This window comes from Miscanthus floridulus, chromosome 12, assembly GCF_019320115.1.
Source record: "Miscanthus floridulus cultivar M001 chromosome 12, ASM1932011v1, whole genome shotgun sequence".
NCBI lineage: Eukaryota > Viridiplantae > Streptophyta > Magnoliopsida > Poales > Poaceae > Miscanthus > Miscanthus floridulus.
This window is the reverse complement of record NC_089591.1, coordinates 51,642,605-51,657,895: the sequence shown is the minus strand read 5'-3', so window position 1 is coordinate 51,657,895 and position 15,291 is coordinate 51,642,605. Positions and strand designations below refer to the sequence as shown.

At 45.1% G+C, this 15,291-nt stretch overlaps 2 protein-coding genes across 2 annotated transcripts; both read left to right on the top strand.

Moving 5' to 3' along the window:
• The first annotated feature begins 233 nt into the window (after positions 1 to 233).
• LOC136496957 (uncharacterized) lies at positions 234 to 2,396 on the top strand. Its single transcript, XM_066492735.1, has 2 exons — positions 234 to 583; positions 1,584 to 2,396. The coding sequence occupies exons 1-2, from the start codon at positions 310 to 312 to the stop codon at positions 2,135 to 2,137; spliced, it is 828 nt and encodes a 275-aa protein (XP_066348832.1). The 5' UTR covers positions 234 to 309; the 3' UTR covers positions 2,138 to 2,396.
• A 5,170-nt stretch (positions 2,397 to 7,566) lies between these two features.
• Positions 7,567 to 14,278, top strand: LOC136496748 (kinesin-like protein KIN-14F). Its single transcript, XM_066492509.1, has 17 exons — positions 7,567 to 7,785; positions 8,445 to 8,608; positions 8,692 to 8,835; positions 9,198 to 9,524; positions 9,657 to 9,725; positions 9,949 to 10,140; positions 10,434 to 10,515; positions 10,597 to 10,686; positions 10,776 to 10,955; positions 11,053 to 11,159; positions 11,385 to 11,565; positions 11,793 to 11,955; positions 12,240 to 12,493; positions 12,574 to 12,737; positions 12,822 to 13,001; positions 13,142 to 13,701; positions 13,856 to 14,278. Exons 1-17 carry the CDS (start codon positions 7,716 to 7,718, stop codon positions 14,007 to 14,009), a joined length of 3,081 nt encoding a protein of 1,026 aa, XP_066348606.1. The 5' UTR covers positions 7,567 to 7,715; the 3' UTR covers positions 14,010 to 14,278.
• Positions 14,279 to 15,291: the final 1,013 nt, after the last annotated feature.

Sequence of the window (15,291 nt, the reverse complement as noted above, 5' to 3'; positions counted from 1 at the left end):
ATGGGCCATGCACGGATGGTGGAGGCGGGCCAGTTTGTTTCCCTGCTGGCCTTGGGGCCTGGCTCGCGACGGCCGAAGGAGACCCAAGTTAAAAAAAAAAAGTCGTGATCGGGAGAAATAAAAAAAAAAAAGTCGTGATCGGGAAGCCCATGCACCCTGCGTGCGCTGCGCGGGTCCAGTTCGAACCCCCACGTCCCCAAACCCGCCGATTGACATGCGAGCATAAAAAAGCCCTCGCGGCCGGGTGAGTGGCGGCTAGGGTTTTGTTATCCTCATCTACAGGAACCAAAGGGGTGGAATCTCGCCGCCATGGCAACAATGGCATCGACTCTCCTGCAGGCTGCCCGCAACGCATCAGCCGCAACTCGCGCCGCTGCGGCAGCCGCAACTCGCGCCGCTGGGATGGCATCCTGTTCAGCGCGTGCGTCCGGCGTAGCCGCAGCCGCCGCTCGCGCCGCCCCCTTAGACTCAGGCGTCATATTTCCTCACAAGGGCTGCCCAGCTCGCGACGATGGATCCACGAAGCCACGTGACGATGCTCTCCGCCGCACCTCTTCCTGCGCCGAATACGTGCACTTGCCAGGTAAACCAATCCCACACTCTTCCTGCCACTGGCGGAGCCACCCTAGGGGCGGGGTGGGGCGGCCGCCCCAGCTACCGGCGAGCTCGCCCCATACCCTTGGACCCCTTCTTCCCTAACACCGGCAGCGAGGAGCGCTGGAGCGGCGAGCCGGCGAGCACGAGCAGGCAACGCAACGCTGCGGTGATGGAACCTGGAGGAAGAATGGGCCTTTTCTTTGCTTTATTAAGCCCAGCAGAGGTGAGAGGCCCATAGCCCCATACCTAGCCCAACCAGTGGATCCCCAAATCCCAATCGTGAATCTCTGAATCCCTAGCCAGCTGAGGAGACAAGGACTCGCCGCCGGCCTCCAGCCACCGCGGCGCCACGCGCCCGCGCCGTTGCGGCGTTGCCCGTCGTCGTCGGCTCCTCACCCTCACGCGCACGGCGCACGCCTCACCGGCCGGCGAGATGCTGCTGCGAATCCTGTGATGGAGGGAGGAGAGGAGGCCACGAGGAGGGTGAGGGTCTACCCGGCATTGGGTCCGGCCGCGGTCGCGGACAAGTTAGGAACAGACCACCAACGACAGCACCTGTATTCGGCCGAGGCCGAGGGCGAGCTGGAGGCAGAGATGTGTCCAATGTCCAGGATTGGCATTGGCAAGAAGAGCAAAACAAATTGTGTTATTCATAGCATCTCGAATTTGAGGTGACATGTGTTTCTCGTCTACTTTTCGCCATAATACGTGTTATTGTAGCGTTTTTGCCATGATTTCTGTTATTGTAGTATGTGAATGTGATGTGAATATGGTGTCTTTTTGGTTCATTTCCTCGTTCTAATTCGCCCCCGCTGTAATTTTTTCCTGGCTCCGCCATTGCTTCCTGCGGTCCCAGTTTTCGTAGATAGGGAGGGCTACGAATTCGTCCATGCATCTCATAAATTCTTTATACTCGCCAGACAAATCAAATTGCATGCAATTCGCTGTGCGTTCTTGACACTATTAACTCTTTGAAACTGTCATAGATGATGGTGAGTCTCCGATGGACATTGTCATAGATGATGATGGTAAGACTCCGATGGACAAGGACCTGGAGTCGGATGAAGCTGCTGTGTCGCCCTTATATGAGCCCTGGTGCGCCATAGATGATGATGGTAAGACTCCGATGGACAAGGACTTTGAGTCGGATGAAGCTGTATGGGCCTTATATGAGCGCTGGTGCAAGGCTTTCAACAAGAAACGTGAACATGCCGAGATGGCTCGCCGGTTCAAATTATTCAAATATCATGCAAAGCATGTGCACACACACAACACTTATGTTCCTGCAGATCCAAAGAAAGTAGCCTATTACCGTCGCAAAAGAAGACAGGCTAAATTACTTCTTTCAAAAGGCGAAGACGTCTCAGACTTCAAGGACCGGTATCTGCCAATGGAGTTAGATCATCTCGCTGATGGGAGCGATCCGTTTCTTAGCGAATTTGATAAGGACTTGTTGAAAGAAATCGAAGAGAGGGAAGCACATGGTGCTGTCAAAGATGCTACAGCAGAGTTGTTTGCTTATGGGAAACCCAGACCTTGAATAAGATGATCTGAACTCACCAAATCACTCGAATGTAATAAGTTAGGCTTTGCTGTTCCATGTACTCCCTCCGTCCGTCCTAATAAGATGATCTGAATAGCAGAGTTGTCTCTGAACCAGAGGTGGTTACACCTTATATACTGGGACTGAGAGGGAGTACTAGTTATGCTTGCATGTGTGCTAAGTTATGCTTCCATGTGTGCTACTAAGTTATGCTTCTGTAACATCTTTTTAATGTAACATCTTTATTAAGGGGTCATGATGTTTTCCATATGCTTAGTATCTATTTTGGTCTTCTCCGTTTAAAGGTCAGTTCAAACAATCGATCAAGATCAGTATGGAGATAGTAATATATGGCAGCTGTTAACATTAATTTGTTGAGCATTATGATGAAAATAAAGTTGAGATCCTCTTTTCCCAGTGAAGAATATTGAGAAACTTTGGTTCCTGTCAAATGGTAAACAATCTTATTATGCATTTGGCCGCAGCCCTCCCATGGGGGTGGGCTGGTTTGGCGGCTACCACCACACCATTGTGGAATGTGACCTTCTGCAGGTTGGTCTTCATATTCGGTATTTTTTTTTCAGTTCTTGCCGCATGAATCAAAGGGGCTTTCCAAGATCAAATGTATGCTTCCGGTCAGGTGTTGATTGATTGAATCAAAAGGCTTTCTATGGGATTCGGATTACTCATGTACTAGAAAACTCGGCGCGGCTTTGCCGCGCCCTGCCTGATTTCGCCAGCCTAGGTTTTTTTTCCTTTTTTTTTGTCATTTGATCAAGCAACTGGTGGCCGTTATGGAGGTGCTATCCTGCCACTGCAACCTCTCACATCTCAATGACAAACAGTGTAACTATGGTGAGATGGAATGGAATCAAATAAATTGCTTTGGTACAGAATTAACATACTTCACTTGCAATTAGCAGAATGCCAGAGTTTACAACTACTTTGAGATTTAAAAGCCAGTAGTAAAGACAGTACATCTAACACTGAAATCAAGATCATCTATGCTCTCAATTTTGAATTATCTAAGGATTTTCAATTATCTATAATAACAATGTTGGTCAGAAAATATAGGCAGCTGAAGAAGATAAGTAAGAACATTCATAGTATCTGTCAAGCTAGAAGTGTACATGAAAACTATGTTATGTATAAAATTAATCAGACAAAAACGTACAAGTAGCATTAAAGAAAGTACTATAATTAATTTAGAAGTTATGACAATTTGCTAACATGTTTAAGACTTTAAGTACCAGAATGTTTTATTTTTAATTTTCTTAAAATAAACAAGTCAAGATGTAGCAATCTGAAATGTCAGGTCTTGTTCAAAGATGGGAAGCTCTTGAACTGCCACAGATTATTAACATGAACAAGTACTGTGTAGCTCTTCAAAAGATAATCCTATTCTTGAAGGTCTGACACAAAACAAAGATGCATTCATTATAACTGAAAACTCCATGTTGCACCTTACTTCCGAATGCAAAAAAAAAAAAAAAAAAAAAAAAACGCTCTATTCACAGGCTCATTATCTATGAAACACCGGAACTCCAGCTACTATTTACTAGACACATACATCATGTGGTTACATATGCGGGGACCTCACTTATATACATCTTACTGCTAACTGCAATTGTGCAGTTTCAAATGCCACAGTCAGAAGGGCAAAAGGCGACTCTAATCAGGCTAGCTTAAAGGTACTACTTATATCCTGCACGGCACCACGGTGATTCGCAAGGAGCGGTCGGTCTGAGGGCAAAATCAGGAACATAACAACGAAATGCTCAGACAAAGGTAACTGCATAATCATTATCATTGAAATACATCCATCAGGATAAATAGATACAGTTAGGCATGCAGTTACGCTTATAATGTATTTTGTAACGTATAGCGTATTTTGTTTCAATAAATTAGGCAAAGGAAACCAGACATAGTGTGGTAGTCCTACCAGTGACCCTTATTTGTGCGACATGGTATGTGCATTGTAATGAATCATTTTCTATTTGTATCTTATTACATTGAGCTTTCTATCATGCCTCAAATAAAGAAAAAGACTGTCTCTGTATGTTAATTCTCTAATTCAATAAATACTACAAATTTACTAGCACATATGTCAAGAATTGCACAATAAACCCAATAACCTGTACAAAATTCAAATCCATATACTTCTGTCATGGTGATGGTGCCACCGAAAATTGCCTGGTACTGCCCACATGAAAATTAATCGGATCCACATACACCAGGATATTTGCAGCAAATTTGCACTTTAGTCACCATCAGACTTGCCACTGGACAGCTAATGAAACCTCTTGCATGCAGTGAACAAAGGAAAAAAAGTAATAATATAATCAAAGAACTAACCCGTTCGTCTTGGGGCTGGCTTTGTTCACGGTTTCCACAGCGAAGGGAGTCCGGGTGGCGCGGCGAGGCTGGGGGCAGATGACCTCCGCCCGGGGCGGCGGCGGCAGCATCCATCTGCCAGAACCTGGACCTCCTCTCGGGCATTGCCTCGGCCCTCGAGATCGGCTGCCTCAAATAGCAGTGCTCCATGCCTGACGCTCACAGTCTCCTGAAACCCAGATGAGGAGAAATTGAGTCCGCTAGATTGGAAGGAAGCGATTGCAATGGAGCGAGCCAGCGATGAGAAACCAATTCGCGTACATACAGAAATCAAAACCGCGGAGGAAATCCAAACAGGACTGGTACCGCAGGCCTCGACGGGGGCGCGGGCGTCGAACGGCGACGCCGCTTCGGCGGTGGCGGCAGTGGCACTCGGCAGCGCGGCCTGGGTGGGGGTTGCGACGGGGGCGAGGGCGGGAGTGGTGGCCGTGGCGGAAGCGCGGCGCGGGCATGTGGGAAGAGGGGCGTCGGGACTCCCGTTAAGGCGGCGCTCGGCAGCGCGGCCTGAGTGGAGGCTAGGACGGGGGCAGCACTCGGCGGGGACGGGAGCTGCGGCGGCGCGGCATGGGGCTACGGGAGGAGGAGCGCCGGAATTCGGGAATGGGGGAGCACGGCACGGGAGGACGGATCGAAGTGAGGCCCGAGCGGAATGGCAGGACCGGCCAGGATTGCGGGTTGATTTCGGTAAAGTTCGAGGGCTTTTTTTTTGCAAAACAAAAACCTGAGAGAAGGCCTGGACTGAGGGTTGATTCGACTAAAGTTTGAGGGTTTTTTTTGTAAAAAGACCACGCCTCGCACGCTCTAGGGCCGTCCGTGCGCCCGATCCGACGGCCGGGAAAAGCTAGCGACGTGGCCACGCTCGCCGGCCCGCTTTTGGATCCAGGATTCATATAGAAAGATTGAGCTGTTGATTGAGTCCATGGTCTTGACTCTTGACTATTTGATTCATGCCATGGTTGTTGATTGATTAGCTTGAGTTTAGATTTGCTTGTTCTTGGATGATGCAACTTGAGGCTGATGCGTTGCAGTTAAATAATATATTGACCATGTTGGTTCCTGTAGATTATCTACATCCTGAGGCCCCCAATCTTATTTGCCCCCATTAACAACAGCCATTAAGATTTTTATTTGTTTGATTCCATCTTACTATAGTTACACTGGATGCATTGTCAAACCATATCTCGAATTGGAAGCACTGACCACTGAGCAGCAATCATCTGAAATCACAAATAAATTCACTGTCCATCAGTAATGTTCAGATTTTTTATTCCGCTGAAGAAAAAGTAACGTTCAGATTTAAAATTCCTGTCGTATACAAATTTTCACAGGGGAAAATTAGTACAATTCTTAGGCTTTACATTCTCATATACCATCTATATTCATGTATAAGTTCATGTTTGTCTCCAAGACCCAACTAAGCTCGAGTTAGGACAGCTGAGCCACATTTTCTATATGCATCATGATCCCTCCCTCATACTAAACCAGGCCTAACCCCAACCTAGCAGCATTGGAGGTAGTAGGAGTGATTTGAAAACAGCAAATGGTGTGGTAGTAGGAGTGATTTGAAAACGGAAGATGCACCGTGCATCATATACCCATCACTATTGGAGGTTGTTGCACTGCCAGTGCCACTAATCCGCTGCCAGGTACTGTGCACGCATTCTCATCTACTGCACCTGCACTCATTAAAAAACGAAAGCCATATGCTGCCTCTGCCACCGGACCTGCAACATGCCGGATCTACCAAGTCGACCGTTCGAAATCCCTCCCCAGGCCCGGGCATACGGCACGAAACGGATACTCAAAAAAAAAAAGGGCAACGGAAAGTTGCAGTGCGCTTCATGCTATCTCCAGCCGTCCAGCGTTTGAAACTTTGAATCCCTGCTGGCTCCAGAAATAATCAAATAAATCAAAAACAATTACTCCACCACGCGACTGACTCCGGCCCGCACGCACGTGAGCGCTCGCCCGCTCGGCCCAGATTATATATGTCCATCAGGCTGGCACAGCACGGCCCGTGCCAGGCACGGCCCGATGGGGGTCCGGCTGGCACGGCACGTCGTGCCTCCCGAGCAGTGTCGGAGAGGGCTTCGTGCCTGGCCATCGGCCCAGACACGGCTCTATGGGCTTATTTTCGGGTCGTGCCAGCCCGTCGAGCACGGCACATCCAGCGGGCCAGGCCAACCCGTAGCCCACCACATGAGAGAGGCGGGAGATGGTGGCGATGCTCGACGCTGGATCCAGCGAGAAGAGAAGGGGATTGGGAGGATTCGGCGGACTGTGAGGAAGCAGGAGCTCGAGGCGTCGGCGGGCGGCGGGGCAGAGCTCGAGCACGCTGCGCTCGCACCCATGACGCGGCCTCGAGGAGGGACGAAAGGAGAGGAACCCGCGGCGGAGTGGCATCACTGGGCGGCGCACCACGCACCACGTCGACGAGCGGAGCTTGGGGCCCACCTTGCGTCGAGCAAGGGAGCAAGAGGAGTCGGGGCTTCACTCCCGCACGCTTACGCGTCGAGCGCGAGGATGAGAGGACAGAGAAGTCGGGGGGAGCAGGGGCTGCGCGGCGGCGTTGGGATGGAACAGGGAGTTTGGGATTAGGGTTTGGTTGATTTTTTATGTATATACCGGGCCTTTTGTCGGGCCTTAACCAAATAACAGGCCGTGCCAGCTAGGGCCCGCTCAGCACCGGACCGGACTGTGCCTGTATCGGACTAAAAAAGTGGGCTTCGTGCCAGGCTGTCAGGCCACGGACTGCATGGACATCTATAGCCCGAGATACGGGCGCTGACACATGTAGCGATCCCACCGGCCACCACCGCTGCGTCGTGTTCAGCGGTCCGCAGCGGATGCGCCTATCTTTCAGAGCCGCAGCAGCAGCACGGTCACTCGGTCAGCACGGGCTCGCTTAAACTCGCTGTTAGTTAGCGTTCGCCCCCCTGCGAGTTTGAAAATATTTCGAGCGGCCCCCCTGGGGAGTTTCCGTTAAGAGGCCCCGCACTGCCCTCTGCCTCGGGGTCGGAGCTTTTCAAACGCCCCTGGCTCTGTGGACCGCTCGCTCGTCCCTGCCGTTGCGAGCGCGTGTGCGGAGCCGAGCTGCGATCCGCGAGGGGCGGGCGAGGACGGCGGACGGAGTCGCCGGCGCGAGAAGGCGAGCGATCGACTTCGCCCACTCGCTGCCGTGATGAGGGCGATGGCCCCGGCTGCTGGAGCGCACGACGTGGGGATGGCGCTGCGCAAGGCCGAGGAAGCCGGTGAGTCGACTCACAGTGCTCCCCGTCCCCGATCGCGCATGCGAATGGCGGAATGGGGGGAGTGGTGTTCCATTCGCATTTGCTTCGTTCAATTGTTCTGTTCTGCCTCGTCGTGTCGTGCGTGCGGCCGGGTGGGCGGTCCGCGCTCGCGGCGCTGGCCGCCGCGTGCTTTTGGTGCTTCGGTGGTGGCGAGCTGAGCTACGGCGGCGGCTGTCGTGGAGAAGCTCGGTCACGGCATTTCCACGGCAGCTGCTAGCAAGTGGATTAGTACTGCACGGGAGTGTAATTACTGTGCTCTGCTGATCGTACGCCTCTGCAATTAAACACACTGCCTCCCACAAAGGCAAGCAGTGCGTATGTGCGAACATGGAGAGGAAATAGATCACCGAAGCATTAATATATTGCGTTTAGTTAAGCTAGTAGTGTGCTGCATTCACGTAACACGCGACATTAATTCTCGATGATGTGATCCGCAGTGGTGGTGATTTATACAATACATTAATATTTCAAAATTCCCTTGCCGTTATTCACAATTCAACAATAAATCTGCGCTCCCGAGGTCCTAAGTAATATTTCAAAATTCCCTTACCGTTACTCTCCCGGATACTGCTACTCTGTTACAAATGCGGAAATGCGACCTCTCTGTGTTGCCGCTGCAGCTGCGCGGAGGTGCGAGGCGGCGCGATGGCTGCGTCAGATGGAGCCCGCGGCGGCAGAGTCCCTGCCGGAGAGGGCGTCCGAGGAGGAGTTTTGCGCGGCACTGCGCAACGGCCTCGTCCTCTGCAAGGTTCTCAACCGCGTCAATCCCGGTGCCGTCCCCAAGGTGCGTGTCAACAAAATTGTGGAGAAAAAATGTCACTACTTTTCGTGACAGTAATAAGTTTTTCTTTCTTATTCTGCCCGTAGGTTGTGGAGAATCCTGTCATCACGGTTCAGACGTTCGATGGGCCAGCACAGTCTGCAATACAGTACTTCGAGAACATGAGGAACTTCCTTGTTGCAGTTAGTGCGATGAACCTGTTGACGTTTGAAACCTCTGATATAGAGAAGGTAAATAGTTGAGTTGCATTGGTCCCATTGTTGCTACATATGTGTCAAGGGCAGTTTGATTTGCTCAACTGTAAGGCTTATTAGGGGTTAGCTGAATTGTTTTGTCCATTTGGAAGAAAATAGGTTGCTGTTTCTCATGAAAACTGTAGTTAGTCTATTTTTCTTACCCGAGTATTATACAGTGAATCCATATATAGGTTGAATTATTCAATCAAGAAAATCCCCATTATGTCGTTTGCTAGCTCATAGTAGATACAGAATCCTAGGATTTCACCTTTCTGTTTAGATCAAACTTATGGCTTACCTCACTACTCACTACATTAAACTAGTCTAATCTGAATCCACCTATACAATGCTTACAGGGAGGTTCATCAATGAAAGTTGTCGACTGCATACTCTGCCTCAAGGGATACCACGAGTGGAAGATCTCAGGTGGCATTGGTATATGGCGGTATGGTGGCATCGTGAAAATTGCATCCTCAAGTAAAAGGCCTGCTTCACATTTAAACAGAGGTGGAGGCTCAGACCAACAAATGCTGGAATTTGTGCATCTTCTCTCTGAGGTCTCTCTAGAGGAATCTAGAGTTGAAGAAGCTCAGCATTCTCTTTTTCAGCGCTTTGTTCTTCAAGTTGTGCGAGCATTCCTTCTGGAATGGGGTGAAGCTGAAGATTTGCCTCTAGATGATATGGTAGGTGAGTTCTGCTTATTCTTGTCTTGTTGTGTCCCTCTTAGTAGATGTCAGGATAATGCCGTCATCGATGCCAAACCTTGACCACAATGACATTTGGATTGAACTTTCATATGGTGGTGAATATTGCAGGTCATCGAAACAGTACTCGAGCAAGCTTGTAAAGAATTTACCATTTTGCTTGCTTCTCACAGAAATCAGGTACTGTATTGTTGATAAAAGATGGGAAATTTAATTTCTATTGCTTGTATGTCTTTGTTATGATGATGTAGCCCCCTATGCACGTAATATTGACACATATATTCCTTTCTCGAGGAAAAGCGTTTACAAAATTTAAAAATAGTCTTGTTACTGGGTAGCCATGGAAAGTAAAACATCCATGACAATAAATTATTACTTACTTTAAGGCATCCATTTCTAACAGGTCAGGTCACTTCTAAGGAAGATGATGAAGGATGACAATGGAACTCTTTCTAAAATGAATTTGATCCAAACTATTTCAAAATGCCTGAAGGAGAATAGTGAGTGCATGCTCTCTTCATTGAGATTACCTCGTGGCAGCCATGAACACTTGGATGATGAGGGATTACTTGAAAGCCAACAAGAAGAGCTGGAGGTAAAGACCATGCCAAAATTATATGTGCCAGTGAGCTTGTTACCTGGCAATATGTCGAATGCAGAATCAGAATTATTAATTGTTTCCTTGTAGCATTAACAAAAATCTGATCTACTGTCAGCTGCATGCTTCATATACTAGGAACCCCTTTTCTAGTTCTCTAATTGAATGACTTATGTTTGTTCTTGAAAACTGAACCCTTTTTTAACAACTTATGAAACTACAGTAATTGTAAAGCCATGTGTGCATTGTTGCACTTTAATAATTTCTTTTATTGACATTTTAAAATTCAGAAGTTAAAGATGTCCTTCAATGAAATGAAGCTTCAAGTTGAATCGACTCGTGCTGACTGGGCGGAAGACTTGAGGAGGCTAGGTCGGTACTGGATTTGGAATTTGAACTTAACATTTTAACCTTTAGTTCCATCATCTCTGAAACCAATATTTAAAAATGTAGAAAGCTACTTTGAGGCTCAGAACCATAATGCTTACCGCAAGTTGCTTGAGGAAAATCGTAAGCTGTATAATCAAGTACAAGATCTTAAAGGTAACATGCAGATTCGATTTTTTTAATTTCATTTTACTAGTAGCAAAGATATTTGGTTACTAACTATCCCAGAAAGTACATATTGTCAGGTAACATTAGAGTTTACTGCAGAGTGAAACCTTTCCCAAAGACACAATCTGATCAAAGGTCTACTGTTGATCATATTGGGGAAAACGGAGAAATCCTGATTGCAAATCCTCAAAAGCAAGGGAAGGATGGACGGAAAATATTCACATTCAACAAAATATTTGGACCTAGTGCTTCACAATGTAGATAATCACTCTCATAATTTTCATTGTGTATTTTTTGTGCCTACTCTCAATCTGCCTCATGTTTCTGACTTCGATTTTTTTTTTTTGGTAACAGCTGAAGTTTTTGCTGATACCCAACCATTGATTAGATCTGTCATGGATGGATATAATGTATGCATATTTGCATATGGTCAAACGGGATCTGGGAAAACTTACACAATGGTAATTCTTCACAGGAAAAAAATTCTTAGAACTTCATTAGTATTTTTGCTTCAAAGGATGACATTTGTGTGGAAAGTTCAAATCAGGGGCACAATAGTGTAACAAGAGAGTAGTTATCTTTGGGTAGAGAACTACAACATCATCTTCATAGAAAATATTTGTTTTCATTGCATACCATCAAGTTTATTAATTTTCATAATAAGTTATTTTGTATGTCCTATTCAGAGCGGTCCAGATGTAACAGCAGAGGAAACCTGGGGTGTAAACTACCGGTCGTTGAATGATTTGTTTGAAATTTCTCAAACAAGAGCAGATTCCATTACGTATGATGTTAAAGTTCAGATGATTGAAATATACAATGAACAAGTGAGGGATTTATTAATGATGGATGGTGCAAACAAAAGATATCCTTTTTTATGTCAAGTTATATTATTGTTTCTGAATAATAAATATCATAATATGAAGTTGTCATAGTGAAAATAGTAACTGATATGTATTTCATGCTGAAAATCTCCCTCTGTTTAACATAATATGAAATACATTAATTTGCCTAGCCTTTTTTTTTTTTTTTGCTTTGCTCAAAAGTTTGTTTTCATGCATTCTCTTCTTTATTTCCTTAACCATGAAACACATTAGAGATACGCAATAATTCTCATGTAAATGGACTCAACATCCCAGATGCAAATATTGTGCCAGTCAAGTGCGCACAAGATGTTTTGGATCTGATGAAAGTTGGCCAGAGAAACAGAGTAGTTGGGTCAACTGCTCTTAATGAACGAAGTAGCCGCTCACACAGGTATTCTTGAACTCATGCACCATACTTTGGCAGAGAATAAGGTCATATAATCAGTAGTCCTCTTAAACTTATCTGTCTTAGAGATACTCTCTCTTGATTTATCTTTTTTTTAGATAATGGAATGTATCATCTGGCATCAAAACCCAATTCTAGAAATAAAAGGTCATCCAAAGAACGCAAAGAACTGCATTACCTCATTCTCCAGTTTATGCATTCTTTTGGTTTATCTGGCTGGTATACTTAGTGTCACTGTATTGTTGGTAACTGTATTGCTTTTTTTTTAGTGTGTTGACAGTTCATGTACAAGGAAAGGAGGTAATTTCGGGCTCAACTCTAAAAGGGTGCCTGCATCTAGTGGATCTCGCAGGAAGTGAGAGGGTAGACAAATCTGAAGCGACTGGAGAAAGACTAATTGAAGCCAAGCACATAAACAAATCGCTATCAGCACTTGGTGATGTTATATCTGCACTTGCCCAAAAGAGTTCTCATGTTCCATATAGAAATAGCAAGTTAACACAAGTGCTGCAGGATGCCTTAGGTATTGTTAAAAGCCCTTGTATTGTTGGAGATTCTGTTGTCAAAAATACTTTTCTAACCACTTGTTTCCCTGCAATACAGGTGGTCAGGCAAAAACATTGATGTTTGTGCATGTGAACCCTGAAACAGACTCTTTTAGTGAAACATTGAGCACTCTCAAATTCGCTGAGCGTGTAGCTACAATAGAACTTGGTGCCGCCCGTGCAAATAAGGAAGCAGGCCAGGTCAAAGACCTAAAGGAAGAGGTATGATGTTGTTTTATAATAATTACCAAATACCATTAGAACTTTGATTTCGTAACTCATAGTATAAGAATTATTTTTTGTCAGATTGCCAAGCTTAAATTGGCATTAGATGAAAAGGAACATGAAGTGGCACAGTTTAAAGATATTGCTAACCGTGTGACTTCTGAGATGAGAAATGCAAGAACAAGATCACCTTTAACCACCAGCATGTCCTTGAAACCTGAATCTAGTCAAGAATCCAGTGTAGACACCTGTACAAGTGAGGTACTTCGTTTCTCTGAAAATTCGTATGTTTATTTTTCACTACGATACTCTTACAGTTTCTGGAGTTGCAGCACAATTGCTCACATCTTAAAAGATACATGTATGCATCATCCTAAAGATATAACTTGGCTCATTGACAGATAAGAAGTTCATCATCTGGTAAGCAACCATTGTTAGTGAGAGAGCTAGATGATAAGTCACCTGTCATCAGCAGGGAATTGTACCTGAGTGCGCGAAAGTATAAGACTCCATCTCCTCCAGTTAGAAGTTCACTCTCTGCTGAGAGAGGCAGCTTTGCCAAAATCGTGGAGAACACTGGAAGCATCGACTGCACACCTATATCAAAGGTCAAAGTGCCTCCAAAAGTATTGTCCAGCAACTCGAAGAACACACCTTCATCTGTCCTGACAGCTCAGAGTCTGCACAAATTCCGGGACTCTGAAGAGAACAGAACCAAAATTCCGCCTATCCGGCAAAGCATGGTGAAGAACAGGTCTGAGAGTACACCAAAGGCTCACAATGAAGAGAAATCGGCAAACAGACACTCGGGTACCAAACTGAAATCAGAGATCAGGTGCACGAGGGACTCGTCCGAAATCGAAAACGAGTTTGCAGGCGATGAACCCACTTTCCACTTCAACCGAAAGGCGAAGAAGTTACCCACACAGGTGACAAGACAGTCCCAGAACATAGATATCAGGTATGGTTCAGCAGCTATTTGTCTCCCTCGTCGTTGCATCTTTTCACTACTCTGTGTGGTTACTGTGGTATACTTGACATTCCCAAATGCGGATTTATAGTAGGTTATAGACTGACAGATGATGAAACTCACATACTTGTTTTTTTCCTTGCAGTGTCAGGGCCTCTGTCCGGGAGATGGAGCCTCTGACCGAAGGAAGGCAACGCCGGAACTGGAGCAAGCCGCCGTACGCCGAGAGGACCAATATGCCGTCGCCGGACATCCGGCGCAGCGTCTCCCTGCCGCGCGGGAAGAACCTTGTTGCGTGAATCTAGCTAGTTTCGTCAGCCAGGCATTCTTTCATTGGTTCTTTGTTATCCTGTGGTCCGATCCGTATGTAGGCTCTACGGCTGTGTAGAACACTTCATCAGGATGGCATCACACAAGTCTGTCGAGTTGTTTCCACGAAGCTCCCGTGAAAACACAAAGTTTACGTTCTTATGCGCGATGTAAAAATGTAGGGGTTAATGTTGTACTACAGCATCTCGATCCAGTGGTGATTGAAAAACTGAAGGCGCTGCTTCCGTATCAATTTTGTTCTTATATTGTTAATAGCAAATATATATGCGTTGCAACGAAAAAACTGTCAAATATTAATTAATGACAAAAGACGATAAGAATGGTATTTATCAATTTATATTTATGCTTGATCCTCTCTATAAAATTTCAAATCTATAATTTATTTTATGATGACCATAAAATCTATAATACTACCTCTATTCCATTTTATCCCGCACACGCATATCAAGATTCAAACTTTAAAAACTTTTACCAAGAATTAGACTAATAATTTTTAACTATTATAATACAAACTTTATGTGATTAGATTTGTAAGAAATTATACTATCCAATGATTATAAGTTTATAAGCATAAACAATATAATATAAAGCAAATGAAATTGTCAAAGTGTAATATAGGAAACCATATCATTCTAACTTACGCCAAATAAAATGGAACAGAGAGAGTATACGTTAATGTTAGCAATAATATAACAATGTATCTATATTGAATTACAATATAATCCTGATAGATTTTTTCTCTGATTCCAAAGCACATAAATATTTCATAACTTTAATTTTTCATACTATATATCCATGTGTTATTACAATTAAATATTGAGTTTCGTGACTTTTTTAGGGCCCATAAAAATATGTAATTTTAATATAGGATTAAAGTTAACAAGGAGTTAGTTGCTGATATATCAAGGGTTGGTTTGTCCGCTGATTATTACTAATGAGACCTCTCTCAATTTTCTACAAAATAGTCCTTGTCGGGGTTTACATAGATACATTTATTTAGACTGAGTTTGACAACAAAGTGCTTAAGATTTCAGTTCACGATTTGATTAGGATATGTTTATAATAAGGATGTTTCGACAAATAAAAGTACATCAACAATTTAGTGATGTAAATCTTTGTTTTCAATGACAGCTCAATGGTTTAGAGACCCATAATATTGTATTTATTATTTGCGTTTACTATATATAAGACAAAAAAACATCAAGCGAAGGAATGGACAAAAAATCAGTTCAAAAACCAAGGGAAACAAAG

Excerpts from the sequence above, each read along its gene's own strand:
- LOC136496957 (XM_066492735.1), top strand. The coding sequence starts at position 310 with ATGGCAACAATGGCATCGACTCTCCTGCAGGCTGCCCGCAACGCATCA. Across the intron at positions 584-1,583 it reads CGAATACGTGCACTTGCCAG|ATGATGGTGAGTCTCCGATG; the intron begins GTAAACCAATCC and ends AAACTGTCATAG.
- LOC136496748 (XM_066492509.1), top strand. The coding sequence starts at position 7,716 with ATGAGGGCGATGGCCCCGGCTGCTGGAGCGCACGACGTGGGGATGGCG. Across the intron at positions 11,956-12,239 it reads CGAAGTAGCCGCTCACACAG|TGTGTTGACAGTTCATGTAC; the intron begins GTATTCTTGAAC and ends CTTTTTTTTTAG. Across the intron at positions 12,494-12,573 it reads AGTGCTGCAGGATGCCTTAG|GTGGTCAGGCAAAAACATTG; the intron begins GTATTGTTAAAA and ends CCTGCAATACAG.